Source organism: Ochotona curzoniae, unplaced genomic scaffold (assembly GCF_017591425.1).
Source record: "Ochotona curzoniae isolate NIBS_2020 unplaced genomic scaffold, NIBS_Ocur_1.0 contig_3498, whole genome shotgun sequence".
NCBI lineage: Eukaryota > Metazoa > Chordata > Mammalia > Lagomorpha > Ochotonidae > Ochotona > Ochotona curzoniae.
In genome coordinates this window covers 7,262,330-7,276,531 of record NW_024465885.1, presented here as the reverse complement: position 1 = coordinate 7,276,531, position 14,202 = coordinate 7,262,330, and the positions used below count along the sequence as shown (strand labels likewise).

At 39.1% G+C, this 14,202-nt stretch overlaps 1 protein-coding gene across 2 annotated transcripts in view; it reads left to right on the top strand.

Moving 5' to 3' along the window:
* The window catches only part of BBX (BBX high mobility group box domain containing), a 275,103-nt gene that overhangs the window by 193,948 nt on the left and 66,953 nt on the right, over nt 1-14,202 (top strand). For both annotated transcript variants that reach the window (XM_040980525.1, XM_040980524.1), the window contains 2 exons: nt 8,229-8,309; nt 11,302-11,376. In XM_040980525.1, the coding sequence (XP_040836459.1) occupies nt 8,229-8,309; nt 11,302-11,376 (156 nt within the window). The remainder of the gene's footprint in view (nt 1-8,228; nt 8,310-11,301; nt 11,377-14,202) is intronic.

The following is a 14,202-nucleotide window of genomic DNA, read 5'->3' as shown; positions in this document are numbered from 1 at the left end:
GAGCGTGGAGGAGATTTTCCACCTACTGGTTCACTCTCCAAATAGCCACCAGAAGCCAGAGCTGCGCCAATCAGAAGCTAGGAGCCAGGAGCTCCTGGACAGGGGTACAAGGGCTTTCTACGAGAGGGACTACACAGAGACCTTGGCATTGGTTACTTCATTCCATCCTCCCCAGAACTCTGTGATGTCACTGTAGTGTTGACCTCATTTTGGAAATGAAGAAACTTGGCCAGAGAGGGTGGAAAAACTTCTCCAAGGTGGAGGAAGTCATGACACTAGGATTGAAATCCATATGTTTTCTATTATATGATGAGCTAGACAAAAATTTGAAATGGGAAACGGTTGTTCATCATATTTATCAAATGAACAAATGGTTGTATCCTTATTTTAAATTGGATTTACAACAAATACAGATTTAAAGAAAATTGGAAATTTCATCTTTCTCTGTTATTTTTTGTGTTAGTTAAATGGAAAAAGTATTTTCCTACCTATTATACATTCAGGTTCATTTGATAAGTCTCTTCTTATCGTAATATATTTCACTATTTTAAGATATATAAATCCAGGGAAGTCCAATCTGCTTGTCCTTAGTTCCTACCCCTTCCCCCATCAGAGCTTTTATCCTGATCTGTGTTATAGCTTTTTGTTGTTGTTGTCACAGACAGAGAAACAGTAAAAGACAAAAAGAACTATTATCCACTGGTTCACTCCCCAGGTGCCAAGACAAAAGTTAAGGCCAGGAGCCTGGGAAACCACCTGGGTTGCTCTGTGGATGGCAGAAACTCAATCAACTCCCACTGCCTCCTCCTCAGTCTTCCCTGGCAGAGGGTTCGAGTCAGGAGATATAACCAAGAAATTGAACCCAAGTACTCTGACTTAGGACGTATTTGTCAACATCTAAATGAAATCTTTACCCCAGGTGTTAAGCTTCTTAAAGATATCTTATGAGGAAATACACCACATTAAAAGGCTTCACTGTAAGGGAAAATGGGATCTTCGAGATTCTGTGAGTAGATGACACTCCTTTTTATCACTGCTTCCTGCCTGTTTGGGCCAGAACAGCCTTCCCAGCCAAAGAGCTCAGCCTCTCACATCTGTTGGCTTTGCTTGTACCTGCATGACTGACATCCCTGTTCTTACATCCTTGATGGGTTTCCAGAGTACTTTGATAGGTTTGCCTGTGTTTCTAGGTCTCTGGGAGATAAAGGAAAGAGTACTGTTGGAATACAGGCGGGCAAGAGAGAACAAAATAAAAGCGGCATCCTTTGGAGAAGAGGGCTGATGGTGGTTGCTGTTAAGTGCATGTCCATATATACTATTGCATTCTGGTCTCACAGTGTCCCGTCAAGAAGGCAGAGTAGGATTGCTATCTCTTTTCTCTAATCTGGAAAAGGAAGTAGAAAGATACTGTAGGTTGTTCCATTTGCTATTGTGGTTGTTTGTAGAACTAACCTGGAGTTTCTTCTGAACCAGGATGAGCAGTAGTGATCTACCACATAGATTGTAGCAAAAGGAGAACCTTGGGCCTGGCATGGCAACCTAGTGACTAAAGTCCTCACCTTGAATGCACCGGGATCCCATATGGACACCGGTTCTAACCCCGGCAACTCTGCTTCCCATCCAGCAGAGTTGGCCTGGGAAAGCAGTTGGGGACAGCCCAAGGCCTTGGGAGCCTGCACCTCTGTGGGAGACCCGGAAGAGGCTCTGGACTCCTGGCTTCAGTTTGGCGAGCTCTGGCCATTATGGCCATTTGGGGAGTGAATCAGTGGATGGAACGTCATCTTCTCTGTCTCTAATCCTTTCTGTATATATCTGCCTTTCCAATAAAAATAAATCTTTTTTAAAAACAAACTAACAAAAACCAAGAGGAGAACCTTGGTCATGGAGTGAGGTCAGCACTGATACCCAGAGTAACACCATGTCTTTCTTCCCTTCGCCACGGTGAGTGGGCATATACTCCAACATAGGGACCACTCGGCTCTGCCATGTCATGTGGTTGTATTCCCCAGGTAGCTCAGTGCCACACTTTGGAAGTCATTGCTGCCATAGCTTTTCCATAAAAATGCTGTGTCCTCACACTCCTCTTCTCCCAGAAGATCTTTTCTGTCCGCAGCCATGCTGCCTGCCTTCTTTCAGATTCCAGCTTTCAGTGAACAAATTTAAATTACCTTGGAAACACTGGCACCAGTCTGACCCTTCTTCTACCACCCTAGCATCCTTCCAGACAATTACTGATGACTGGCATACAGCAATCCTGATTTTAATTGGGGTCTCACATATCAGTTGGTTTATTTTCTTAACCTCTTCATTGACCTTCTGCCTCCGTTCATTCCTCAGCCAAGGTCATCCTGCACTCAGCTGACAGAATTACCTCACTGTGCATCTCTCATCATGCTCTTCCTCTGATTAAAAGCCGTGGCTGGCTCCCCATTTTCTCCAGCCTAATTTGCAAACCTCTCATCATAGGATTCAGACTTCTCTCCATTCAGTTCATCTCCCACTGCACTCACATCATCTTACGTTTCCCCCACATTTTGAGTTAATCACTGCTTCTCAAACACATATGGTACTTACTTGCTTCTCTCCTTACCCTCCAGCTACATCATTTTCACACTTCTAATAAGAGCTGGTCTTCCTTGTACGCCTATCTCAGACATTACCTTATTGCCTTCTGTTGACAAAATAAAGGCACTTCTGTGTTCTCCAGAGGGTCTGGGCCTCTCACATCCCACCTTTGTGCACTGAACATTCTTATGTGTAACACTTCTAGTGCAAACAGCTTAAGGGTTTGGTGCATTCCCTTGGTCATCGTTTTATTTCCAAGCATATCCTTGACACAAGTGATGTATAAGCTTCTGGAAAGCAGCACTCTGCTGTGCTGGCACATATTAAATGCTCACTGAGTAACTGTTGAATGAGTAGGTAGTCTTTTGAATATTTGGATTAACAAGGATAGGAATCTCTGGCTTAGCTACAATATGCATGCACCTTTCTTGTTGACCGTTGTGTTCAGCACAGTGTCAACACAAGGTGACAATGGTCTTGTGCCTTGCAAAGTAGGGATGGGTTCCTAATACTACTTACTTTCCAAGCCACTTAAAGTGCATAACTGCCTCAATCTTGTTTCCTATCTTAAGTGATTGGATCATGTCTATAATTCTGACCATCTGAATTACTCGTGTGGAAAAAAATACTGCTTTGTTATAATTCTTAATTGTAATAGTCTTTCCCCTTCTGTGGATATTGAGAATCATAGCTAAATTGAAGGAAATGTTGAACATAAGGGAAGTAGACCACATGATTAAGGGAAAAAAAAAAACCTTTAGCTGTTTTCTTTTTTTGGGTGTAGAGCAACACCTAGTGGCTCTACAGATTAATTCAGTCTGTTTCTAGAAACAGCTTCTTTGATTTTTCTGCTTTTATTCAACCACTACTTCATAGGTGTCTTTTTCCTCCAAATAAGTAAACAGATGTCTTTGATTCTTTATGTCCCATTATATTTAGAAAATAAACTGACCCTAGCAATAAGAATGAATGTTGAGGAAGTGGTACTTATCCAAAAGAGCATACCCCATCCAATAAAAGTGGTTTAAAGTTTTCAAAATAAAACCAGCAAGGTGACATAGTATAGTCCCATATTTTTTTTTATTACACTGCATTATGTGACACCATTTTCCAGGCACTGGATTCCCCCTACCCCTTCCCTAACCCTCCCCCCAGTCCCATATTTTAAACAGTCATATTTTAAACATAATCATATTTTAAACATTTCAGAAAGTTGGGGACTCTATGACAAATGGCATTATTCAGTTAGCCTTTTATAGGAAATATCCTCTTTCATATGAATAGAATTCTAGGTTTCTTTCAAGCCATGTATGTTTATCAGTGTTTACACCAATATATCTACTTTTACTGTGTGGTTTATCACATATATATGCGTGTGACTGTGTGTGTCTATATGTGTATATATAGATATGTGCCATGGCATTGAACCATTCTTATATTTTGAGATTTATGCCTAGAAATATATATATACACACATATATATACATAACTTATATCACAACCATTTTTGTCTTTTTAAGAAAATATTTATTAATTTTAACGGAAGGACAGATTTACAGAGAAGAGAAACAGTAAGATCTTTAGTTTATTGGTTCATTTCCTGGGTGGCCACAATGGCCAGAGCTGAGCCAGAGCTGAGCTGATCCAAAGCAAGGAGCCATCCAGACATCTTCTGGATCTCTCACATGGGTGTGCCTGGTCCCAAGGCCTTGGGACATCATTTACTGCTTTTCCAGGCCACAGGCAGGGAGCTGGCTGGGGCACAAACCAGTGCCTATATAGGATCCCAATGCTTGCAAAGTGGGGATTTAACCACTGAGCCATTGCATCAGGCCCCAATTTTTGTCTTCTTAACAAAGAATTTGCTTTATTTTTACTTATTCTTGCCAACTTGCAATCAAAGCTATGAACATTAATTACTCTGATGAATAGAGGCCTTTAGGAGAAACCTTGTGTTTTTTGGTGCTACTTGTAATGTATTTTGCATAGACCCAGTGCTTTATGAAATATATGCATCTGTCCTTTACATTTTTTTTCTGTATTCTTTCACAATTTCAACCTGCTGCAGGCATTGTTTCTAACTTTCACAATCTTCCTTTTGCTTGTTACCACTCTTGCCCCTCCTGATTGGCTACTTCTAGTCCTCTGGGCATTACAGAACCAAGGAAATAAGTCAGGTAATGGCATAGCACACCTGGTTCTTCCGGTTCTTTTTTTTTTTTAGTTTCTGTTACACTACACTGAAGATGTTTGTCAGATCCACAGTGTTTTTATTTTTATTTACTTTTTTTTAAAGATTCATTTATTTTTATTGGAAAGGCAGATATACAGAGGAGAGACAGAGAGAAAGCAATGGCTGGAGCTGAGCTAATCTTCCAGCTCTCCCATATGGGTGCAGGGTCCCAAAGCTTTGGGCCATCCTCGACTGCTTTCCCAGGCCACAAGCAGGGAGCTGGATAGGAAGTAGAGCCGCTGGGATTAGAACTGGCGCCCATATGGGATCCCAGTGCATTCGAGGTGAGGACTTTAACCGCTATGCTATCACGCTGGGCCCCACAGTGTTTTTAATTAAAACTAACTGTATATTGAGAGAGGTCATGGCCTACCAGAGTAAATACATTCTATTATTGCTTTAGCCATTGGACAGCCTTTGCTGCACTTCCTAGTTGAGTTATTGGCAGTTCTTATTCGCATACTCACAGAAAATCAGGTCAGTCAGTGAATAATCATTATGCATCCGCTGTGTGTGTCAAGTTCATGGTGAACACACGTGCCTAGATTTCTTTGATTGCATAGTATAGTGCACATAACATATGCAGGATTAGAGATGGCCTTAACTAATTATATACTTCTGAATCTGCACTCAAATGGGAAGGTTTATTTGTGATCATCCTAGAAACTTCCGAAGTTTATCATTTATCATTTAAGCTTGTTGTTGTCACCAAATAATCTGTAAATCACACTTAGAAAGTTAAATTTTCTTTTTAGAGTTAATGTGAATTCCAAGCTTTTGAGTAACTTACCTCTTCATAAACAGTAACTGTTTCTTATAAATTATGGATCTGAAATAAGAATATAAGCTAGATAGACTTCATGAAGTGTAGCTATCGAAATTGGTAATGTATTTCATTCCAATGATCTTGAAAAATTTTCTGTCTTCTATACTATTCTATTAAAGTTTTATAAAAACAGTTTTAAACTGGATTTTAAATCAAAATTGTTTAAAGATCTACTTATTTATTTGAAACGCAGAATTAGAGAGGATGAGAGAGAAAGATCTTTTATATGTTCTTTTACTCCCCAAATGGCCACAACAGTTGAAGCTGGGCCACGCTGCAGCCTGAAAACTGGAGCTTCTTCTGGATATTCAACATGGGTTCAGGGGTCTAAGTACCTGAACCATTTTCTACTGCTTTTCCAGGTGCGTTAGCAGAAAGCTGAATTGAAAGTAGAGCAGCCATATGGGATGCCAGCATCACAAGTGGTGGGTTAATCTGCCACATCACAGTGCCCATTTCTATTATTTTCTTAAATATCTAGGAGCCAGGAAAGATCTGTTCATAAGCCAAGAAAGTGTTGACTTTTTAACGAGTTAGGGACAATAATAGGAAAGCTGGCTTGGCAGCCAAAGCACGGGTTCCAAATTAAAGATTCTGCACCTTCTCAGTGAGGCTTACTACTGGGAGAATGTGGCCAGTACTCTCTGAAATCTAGAGGTTACAATTAAATTTTCATATCCTTACTTCTGTCCCATGGCCTTTGACACTGTTAAAAACATGCCTCCAAAGTAAAATAAAGAGCTCTGTGAGAACTCTAGAGCAGCAGCATCTGGGTGACTGGCAACTCTTTCCTTGGGATTTAACCATCAGTAATAATTACATACAGCTTTTAAAATTACACTGGAAAATATTTAATGACACAGAAGCACTGTTACATTTAAAATAACATTCTGTAACCATAATACAGCATCCTATTTTTTCACTGAAAAATTTTTCAAAAATATTTGCACCAATATAAATTTACCTTTTAATTCTCCTTTCCCATGAACATTTCAAAGACTCATTCTGAATTTTGCTTTCATCCAATTAAAACAGCATTTGTAACTTATTTTTGATTGAAAGGAGAGCATTCCCATGCACTGGTTCACTCCCCAAGTGTCGACAAAAGCCTGGGCTGAGACAGACAGCTCAGCCAAAACAGAGGCTCAGAGCTCAAGTACACGATTACCAACTGCTGCATTACCAAGAAACTGAAGTTGAAAACTCTAATGACACTTGAATTTAGGCACTCCAGTATGGGCTTGGTCTCCAGTTGATCTGAAGCAGCATCTCAGCTGCTAAATTAAACATTCATTCTTGTTGTTTCTTTTTCCAGATTTTTAAAGGTAAACTTGTATTATTTCATAGTCAAAAAACAAGTGTTTAAAACTACTTTCCCTTAAAGGAAAGGTAACATCTTGCTCTAGATTCCATAACTTTCAGGAAAGTAAGGGAGGGAACACACTGGTGTAAGATTTGGAAGACCTTAATTTAGATTAGCTAATTCTACAAATATTGTTGAGTATCTACATAGTATCCAGGCAGTGTTGGGGATAATGCATTGAGCAAACTTTCTAGGAGTAAAGATGTACAATAAACAAATACTGTGCTGATGAGTGCTACATAAAGAAGAAGGAGGTTATGGCATATTGGGGAGGGGAAGTGCCATTTACTTTTCTGGTTTCAATCTCCAAATTACCACCTGCTTCCGATATGGGTGCTAGTCCATGTCCCTGCTGTTCCACTTTCAATCCAGTTCCTTATTAATGTGCCTGGGAAAGCAATGGAAGATGGTCTTAGCAATGGAAGATGACTGAAGTGTTTGCGCTTCTGCCACCCACTTGGGAGATGGGGCTGAAGCTCCTGCCTCCCGGCTTCAGCCTAGCCTAGCTGACCATTGCAGATACCCATCTGTGAACCAGTGGTGGATGGACTTTGTCTTAAAAAGAAAACGATTGTATTAGAGGAACAGTGTACTCCTTATCTCTCCAGTATTCTGTGACTGCTGTGACCTGATTTAGTTAGCTACCTAAATGATGTCAACCTAAATGCAGAAGTGGATGCAGTGAAAGAGGAATGTATACCCAAACTTGATGGATAAAATATTTTTGAAAGGAGTGTTTCCATACCTATTGTCAACAGTGAAGATAGAAAAAAAAAATAATAGAGCATTGCCAAAGAAAATGTGAAGGAAATACTAACTAACCTAAGATGGAGGCTTGTGTATGAACTCCTGAAAACCCTAGAAAACAAGAATTTGACTTCAGCTTTGTTCTCCCAAGAGATTTACATCATCAGCTCTCACTTACTTTCTCAGGAAGTCAGGCAGCATGAAATACTGAGGAAGCACAAAAGGTGAAAGAAATGCAGAGAGCCAGTTCTTTAAACGGAAATCCGTGTGTGACTGTGTCTTAGGCGAATATTAACCTCTCTACACCGTGTGTGCTGTCCATCTCTTCCAAACCTTGCAAAATAGCTGTTTTTTTCTTTTGCCACAATTTGAGTTGACTTCAAAGAGAAATACAACCATTCCTTCCCAAAGATAGCGACATTTTAGTGTCATTTGTCTTTTCTCTTGTCAGCAAAGGCTGTTCTGATGCCTCGTGACATCTTTCCTTGTTTCAGATATCCTCTGGGACTGGCAGGGCTGATGTTTCAGAGTCCCCTGAATTGCGGCACAAGTCACCGTTGTTTCAGTTTGCTGAGGTAATATATCACAACTCGTATTTGTCACTGAGGAAATTATAATTGCTCTTAAATTTGTACTGAAAATAGTACTTAAAATCACTAAGAAAGACTACTCAATCCATATGAACATGGACACAGGGAAATTTTGGAAAAGATAATTTTGAAACTCCTGAGTTCTTAAATAAGGATCAGCAGTATCTGTTTATAGAAATTTATTGTTCCAGCATAGCAAATATCAGTACACTGAAACCTCACCACTGATGCCACAGCCCCTAAACATGTGATAAAGCTTCTAACATTTTACATGAAACTTTGGTAATATAGCACATGTACATTTTATGGCCTTTCCAGAATTTCTGAAATTCCAAAGAGATCATCATGATAGATAGATCGATAGATCGATAGATTGATAGATTGATTTTAGGTAAAAGGCCCTGAATGTAATATTTCTCCAGGAATTTCTGCTGTTATTAGTTGAAATCTTCATTTATTCTGTGATTAATTTTAAGAGTATGTATTTGTTTAAAACTTTCAAAATCCTCTTAGGGAAAATGAGCATAGAATAATGTATCACAGGTTCCATTTTATCCAGTATTTCCTTTTATTTTTGAAGAAATTTGGGCATATTGGTTAATGTGGTGCAGTGGTTTAAGCCACCTCTTGGCATGTCTGAGTCCCTTAAGGAAGTGCCTATGATTGAGTCTGGTCTCTACTTCTGACTTACTTTCCTGCTATGCACCTGGCGAGCAGTGGAGGATGGTGCACATACTTGGGTTCCTGCCAGCCATGTAGGAGCCCTGGGTAGAGTTCCTGATTATTGACTTTTGGTCCAGCCCTAGCTCCGGCTCCTGCAAGTATTAAACTGGCAGATCTAAGATTATCTCTTTTCTTTCTCTTTTTTCCTCTGTCTTCCTTTTGAATAATAAATAAATAAAATAATTTTGTCTTTCATATATGGTTTATTTTCTTTAAATGTTATAGAAGGTTGGTAGGAATGAAAGGTAATATCAGAATTGAGATCTACTGAATTGGAAATGTTCAAGATTTTGGGAAAATAATTGTAGTTTCATTTTTGCAGCCTGTCACACTTGTGCTTGCTGGTCTGATGTTATTTGAATTTCTTTAGAACACTTGGTTGCATTTTATCCATTTACTATTGGCTGTTTTTATATTGTTTGTTAAATAGGTTCTGTTTTTGTTTGTTTGTGTGTTTCTTTTTAATACTTATTCACTATTTTAGTGGGGAGACAGAAACATTTTCATCTACTGGTTCACTTTCCCAAATAGCTGCAACAGCTGGAGCTAAGCGAAACCAAAGCCAGGAGCCAGGAGCTTCTACTGGATCTCCTTCTTGGGTGCAGAGTCCCAGGGCTTTGTACCATTCTGTGCTGCTTTCCCAGGCCACAAGCAGGAAGTTGGATGGGAAGCAGAGCGGCCAGTACCTCTAAGGAATCCTGGCGTTTGCAAGACAGAAGATTAGCCAATTGAACCATCACACTAGGCCCAATCTTTTTCTACTCATTGTTAGCTCACTCTAAAAATATTTATTCAAAAGGATAAATCAGAATTTCAAAAATTCCTAATGCTTTTGGCAATGAAGAAGTTGTTCGTTCTCCCTACTCTTTTCCTCCCTCGACATCAGTTTGGAACAGTATCACAAGGCTTCATGACTTTTCTAACCAACTTACTATAGTTCAGATGGAAAAGTGATTTCTATTATTGAAGAGTCATGGCTTAGGTGCATCAGTTATGTAGTACATACCCTTTGATGGAGTTGATGACCACATGATTTGAAAAAAAACTTGTAAAACTCTAGGAGTGAGCTAAAGTTATGATACTCAGGCTTTTGTCTGTTGTACCTCATTGTCACCTTGTTTTGTAGCTGCATGGACACTTTGTTTCCTTTGGCACCAAAATTAAAAGCCAACCATACTCTTAAAACATCCTTGTAAAGTATTTGCACATAACCCAGGGAGAAAAGTTTGAATGAGACCACCACCACTATCAACCTGGAAACAATCCCCCGCCCCTAATTTGGTCGAATGTTGTGAATGGCTAAATCTTCTATCCAGTTGTCAGACACTGAATTGTGTTTGTGTTTTTATTAAGTGGGGCATGTAATATTTAAAAAGAAAATTGTTTTTGTTTTTTAAAATATTTATTTCTACTAATTTCTGTTGGAAAGATAGATTTATAGAAAGGTCTTCTATCTGCTGATTCACTTTCCACATGGACGCAGCAGCCAGAGCTGAACTCATCCGAAGCCAGGAGCCAGGAGCTTCTTCCAGTTCTCCCACGTGGGTGCAGGATCCCATGGTTTTGGCTGTCTGCTACTTTCCCAGGCCATAAGCAGGAGAGCTAGATGGGAAGTGGAACAGCTGGGACATGAATCAGTCCTGTATGGTATCCCGGCACGTACAAGGCAGAGGATTAGCCAGTTGAGCAACTGTGCTGGACCCATAATCCTTAATAATGAGGATTATCATCAATTTAAAGTTGGAAAAAGTACATCTCAGAAAGTATAGCTGATGTCCAAGTTGCTGTAGCTAGTAAGTGGCACGGCTCAGATTCAGCCTCAGATATGCTGACCTACATCCATGTGCTTCTCTCAGTGTTTCCCAGCTGTTTCTAAGTAGTAAAGAGCTTGAGCAGAGTGGTATAGGGGAGAGAGTAACTGGCTTGACATGCAGCCTCTGGCATTCAATTTAAAAAAAGAAATCATTGAAATAAGGAAATTCATGTCAGCAGATCTCTCTTACTGTGGTTTGATACATCCCTGATACTCAGAGGACAGAGCAAACAAGCCCAGCTCTGCCTTTTTGTTCCAGCCAGTCATCCATTTTTATACATGGCATCTGTCTTTCTTTATCATTTCAGTGCTACTCTAAAAGATTGAGGTTGATGACTCATGTCTTTATCAGTGTCTACAGTGAAAACATATGGCAGACTCTCATAGTCTGATACGGGGAAAATTTCCTTGTATATTAAAAATTATTTTGTTTCCTTTCAGATATCTTCAAATACATCCCATCCTGATGCTGCTACAAAACAGTGTCAAACATCAGCTTTGTTTCAGTTTGCAGAGGTATGGCCACCTTATTCTGGGTTGTGGTGCAATTATGCAATTCAGAAAACTTTGAATTACAGCTTTTATAATATGCCTTGAAGTTAGACATTCCTCTTGTCATTACTAACATAACATTCATGACAATAATTGTTGCCTATTGCTACCTTTGATGTAATCTTGTCAGCTTAGCTCCAGATTTTATATACATTTTTCCACCATATATTAAAGAGTTCATTCAGGATGGGTACTCACTGGTAATTCATTTTGATTTACCTTGCTTTTCATTTTTTAAAAAAACTTGGAAAGCCTGCTGTCAATATGAAAGCAAGAGGATTCCAATTAAGTTTTTCTAATAGTGAAATTAGATTCATGAGTCATAGCCGATACAGTGTTGAATTTGACCTGTTAAATTATCTACATTAAGCTCTTGATGTGATGTAGGTTCAATTGGTGTTTTCTGTATCCAATCCCAGGCTTAGATTAGGTCAGCTTTTGCGAGATCCCAGATTTCTTTGGATTGTCAGGCAGGGAGCATGCATATAAGAGATTATTTTCTTGGTCTGATGGGAAAGCAAATCTAATATGCTTGGTTTTGCCACAGAAGCCCTGGCCTCAACCATATGCTCGTTTCTAATAAGCACTATATGACTAAACAAAGTGAAAACAGAAAGTAAGGTGCTGTCTACTTTAGGTTTTTTTTCCGTTTTCTCATTTAATTAATTCTGAAAATAGTGCATATCATAAACTAAACAGTTTCTTCTCAAATTGAGAGAAAAAGACAAGCTGGGCTGCTCTGTTTAATATTGATATATTGAATCACTTTGATTCATTTGCATAAAGAGCCCTGCATAAATGAAATGTAAAATGATACGCTTTTGGCAGGAGAAAACCTAGCATCTTACTTTGAAAGGGAGAAAAATTACTTTGAGTTCTAACATTAAAAAAAAAATACACTGCTTCCTCTTGGAGCAGTTGTGTGAACCAGAGATTTTATCCCATCCAGTTTGATTTCCTGCATGTTACGCTTCTTTGCCACAGGTTTTGCTTAGCTGCTTAAAGGCTACTGTAGAAAACTGGTAACAAATACACAGAACGTTATTTCAAGAAGAACAATTTACTTGATGAGTCTGAATAAATTAAGATTTTATTATAATTTTCCATTCTGATAAATAGGTTGCTATTTTCACCATCTAGGGAAATGATTTTGTTGAATAATATGTTCTTACTTTTCTCCAGTTGTTGACATTTATTTGATGCTAGTGCTTTTTTTCTGAAAGTTTTGGCATGGTAACAATTTATTTTTATTTATTTATTTGTATGACTTATATATTTTTATTGGAAAGGCATATTTACAGAGAGAAGGAGATACAGAGAGAAAGATCTTCCATCTGCTAATTCCCTCCCCAAATGGCTACAATGGTTGGAGCTAAGCTGATCCAAAGCCAGGAGCCAGGAGCCTCTTCCAGGTCTCCCGTGCGAGTGCAGGGTCCCAAGGCCTTGGGCCATCCTAGTCAGCTTTTTCAGGCCATAAGCAGGGAGCTGGAAGGGGAGTGGAATGGCTAGGATACCAACTGGTGCCCCTATGGGATCCCAGCGCATACAAAAAGAGGATTTTAGCCACTAGGCTACCACACTGAACCCTAAATGTATTTTTTAATGTTAGTATGTGAGCGAATCCCATCCATCTTTTCGGAAGCATTTCATTCAGAGCAGAATTTACTTACCATATCTTCTGTTTGATTAAATTCTGCACTCTGTAGCATGAATATTAGAAAAAGCAGAGGCTCATCTTTGACACACCTGATATTTACGTATGTATTAACTGCTAAGAGCATTCAACCTAATGTAAAATGCCCACGTGAAGTAGCTCAGCGAGGGTTGGTGCGTTTCTAACAGTTATCATCATGGAGCCTGATTAAATGTTACTTAAGCAATGCCATCATCAGAATCATCTGGGCTCCCACAGCCCTGAGGCAACCTGGAGGGAACAGTTTGACAGTGGAGCGGCAGGGCGATGGGGCAGCTACTGTTCTGCAAAGCTGCAGCAGGAGGTCCTCAGCTTCCACACTAGTACATTCTTACTGCACAGGACTTCACCTCACCAAGTATCAGAAGAATCGTCCCCTGCCTCTCACTTTTCTTAAGCTTTTGCTTGAAGCAAGGCACTTGCAACTTGTAAGAGAATCCTGCAGGAGATATTTTCATCTGTTACTGTGCACAGCAGCACTTGTCACTGAGGGCTTTTTTATTTTTTATCAGGAAGTGTATATAGGATTTAAGAAAGCAATCATAATTTGAAAACTTACTACATTTCGAAGTATTGCTATGTACAAGAGCATGCATCGTGGAAATCTAAAATAAAATGAATGATGTAAAATATATAATTTTTATGTTGCCCTACAATCAAGTGCAACTCCTCCCCAACTCAATGTTGTATATTTTCTAGCTATATTTTTGCAGATGTTAATAATATAAGCCCTTTTAATTTCTTAGCAAATTAACCAAATTATTACATCCTTGGTTATCTATTTCTAAATGTAATGCTCACATGTGTTTATACAAGAGTTCGTGGTTCTAATTTTTCTCATCTGACACAAGAGAACCTTAAGTTCAGTCCCTAACATCTTATGATCTTACCATATTGTCAGCCTAATTAATTGTGGGCTGGTTTGTTTAAAAAAGCTAAACAAGAACTAACTAGGTGATCTAATAAGATATGCTATGAACATAGATATTGCAATAGAAATAGAACAGGCTATAATTACTAACCATGATGATGTTCCCAAAGCTCTTAATAATTGTTTCATACAACACCATCACCGTTGAGGAAATTCAAAGACTTGA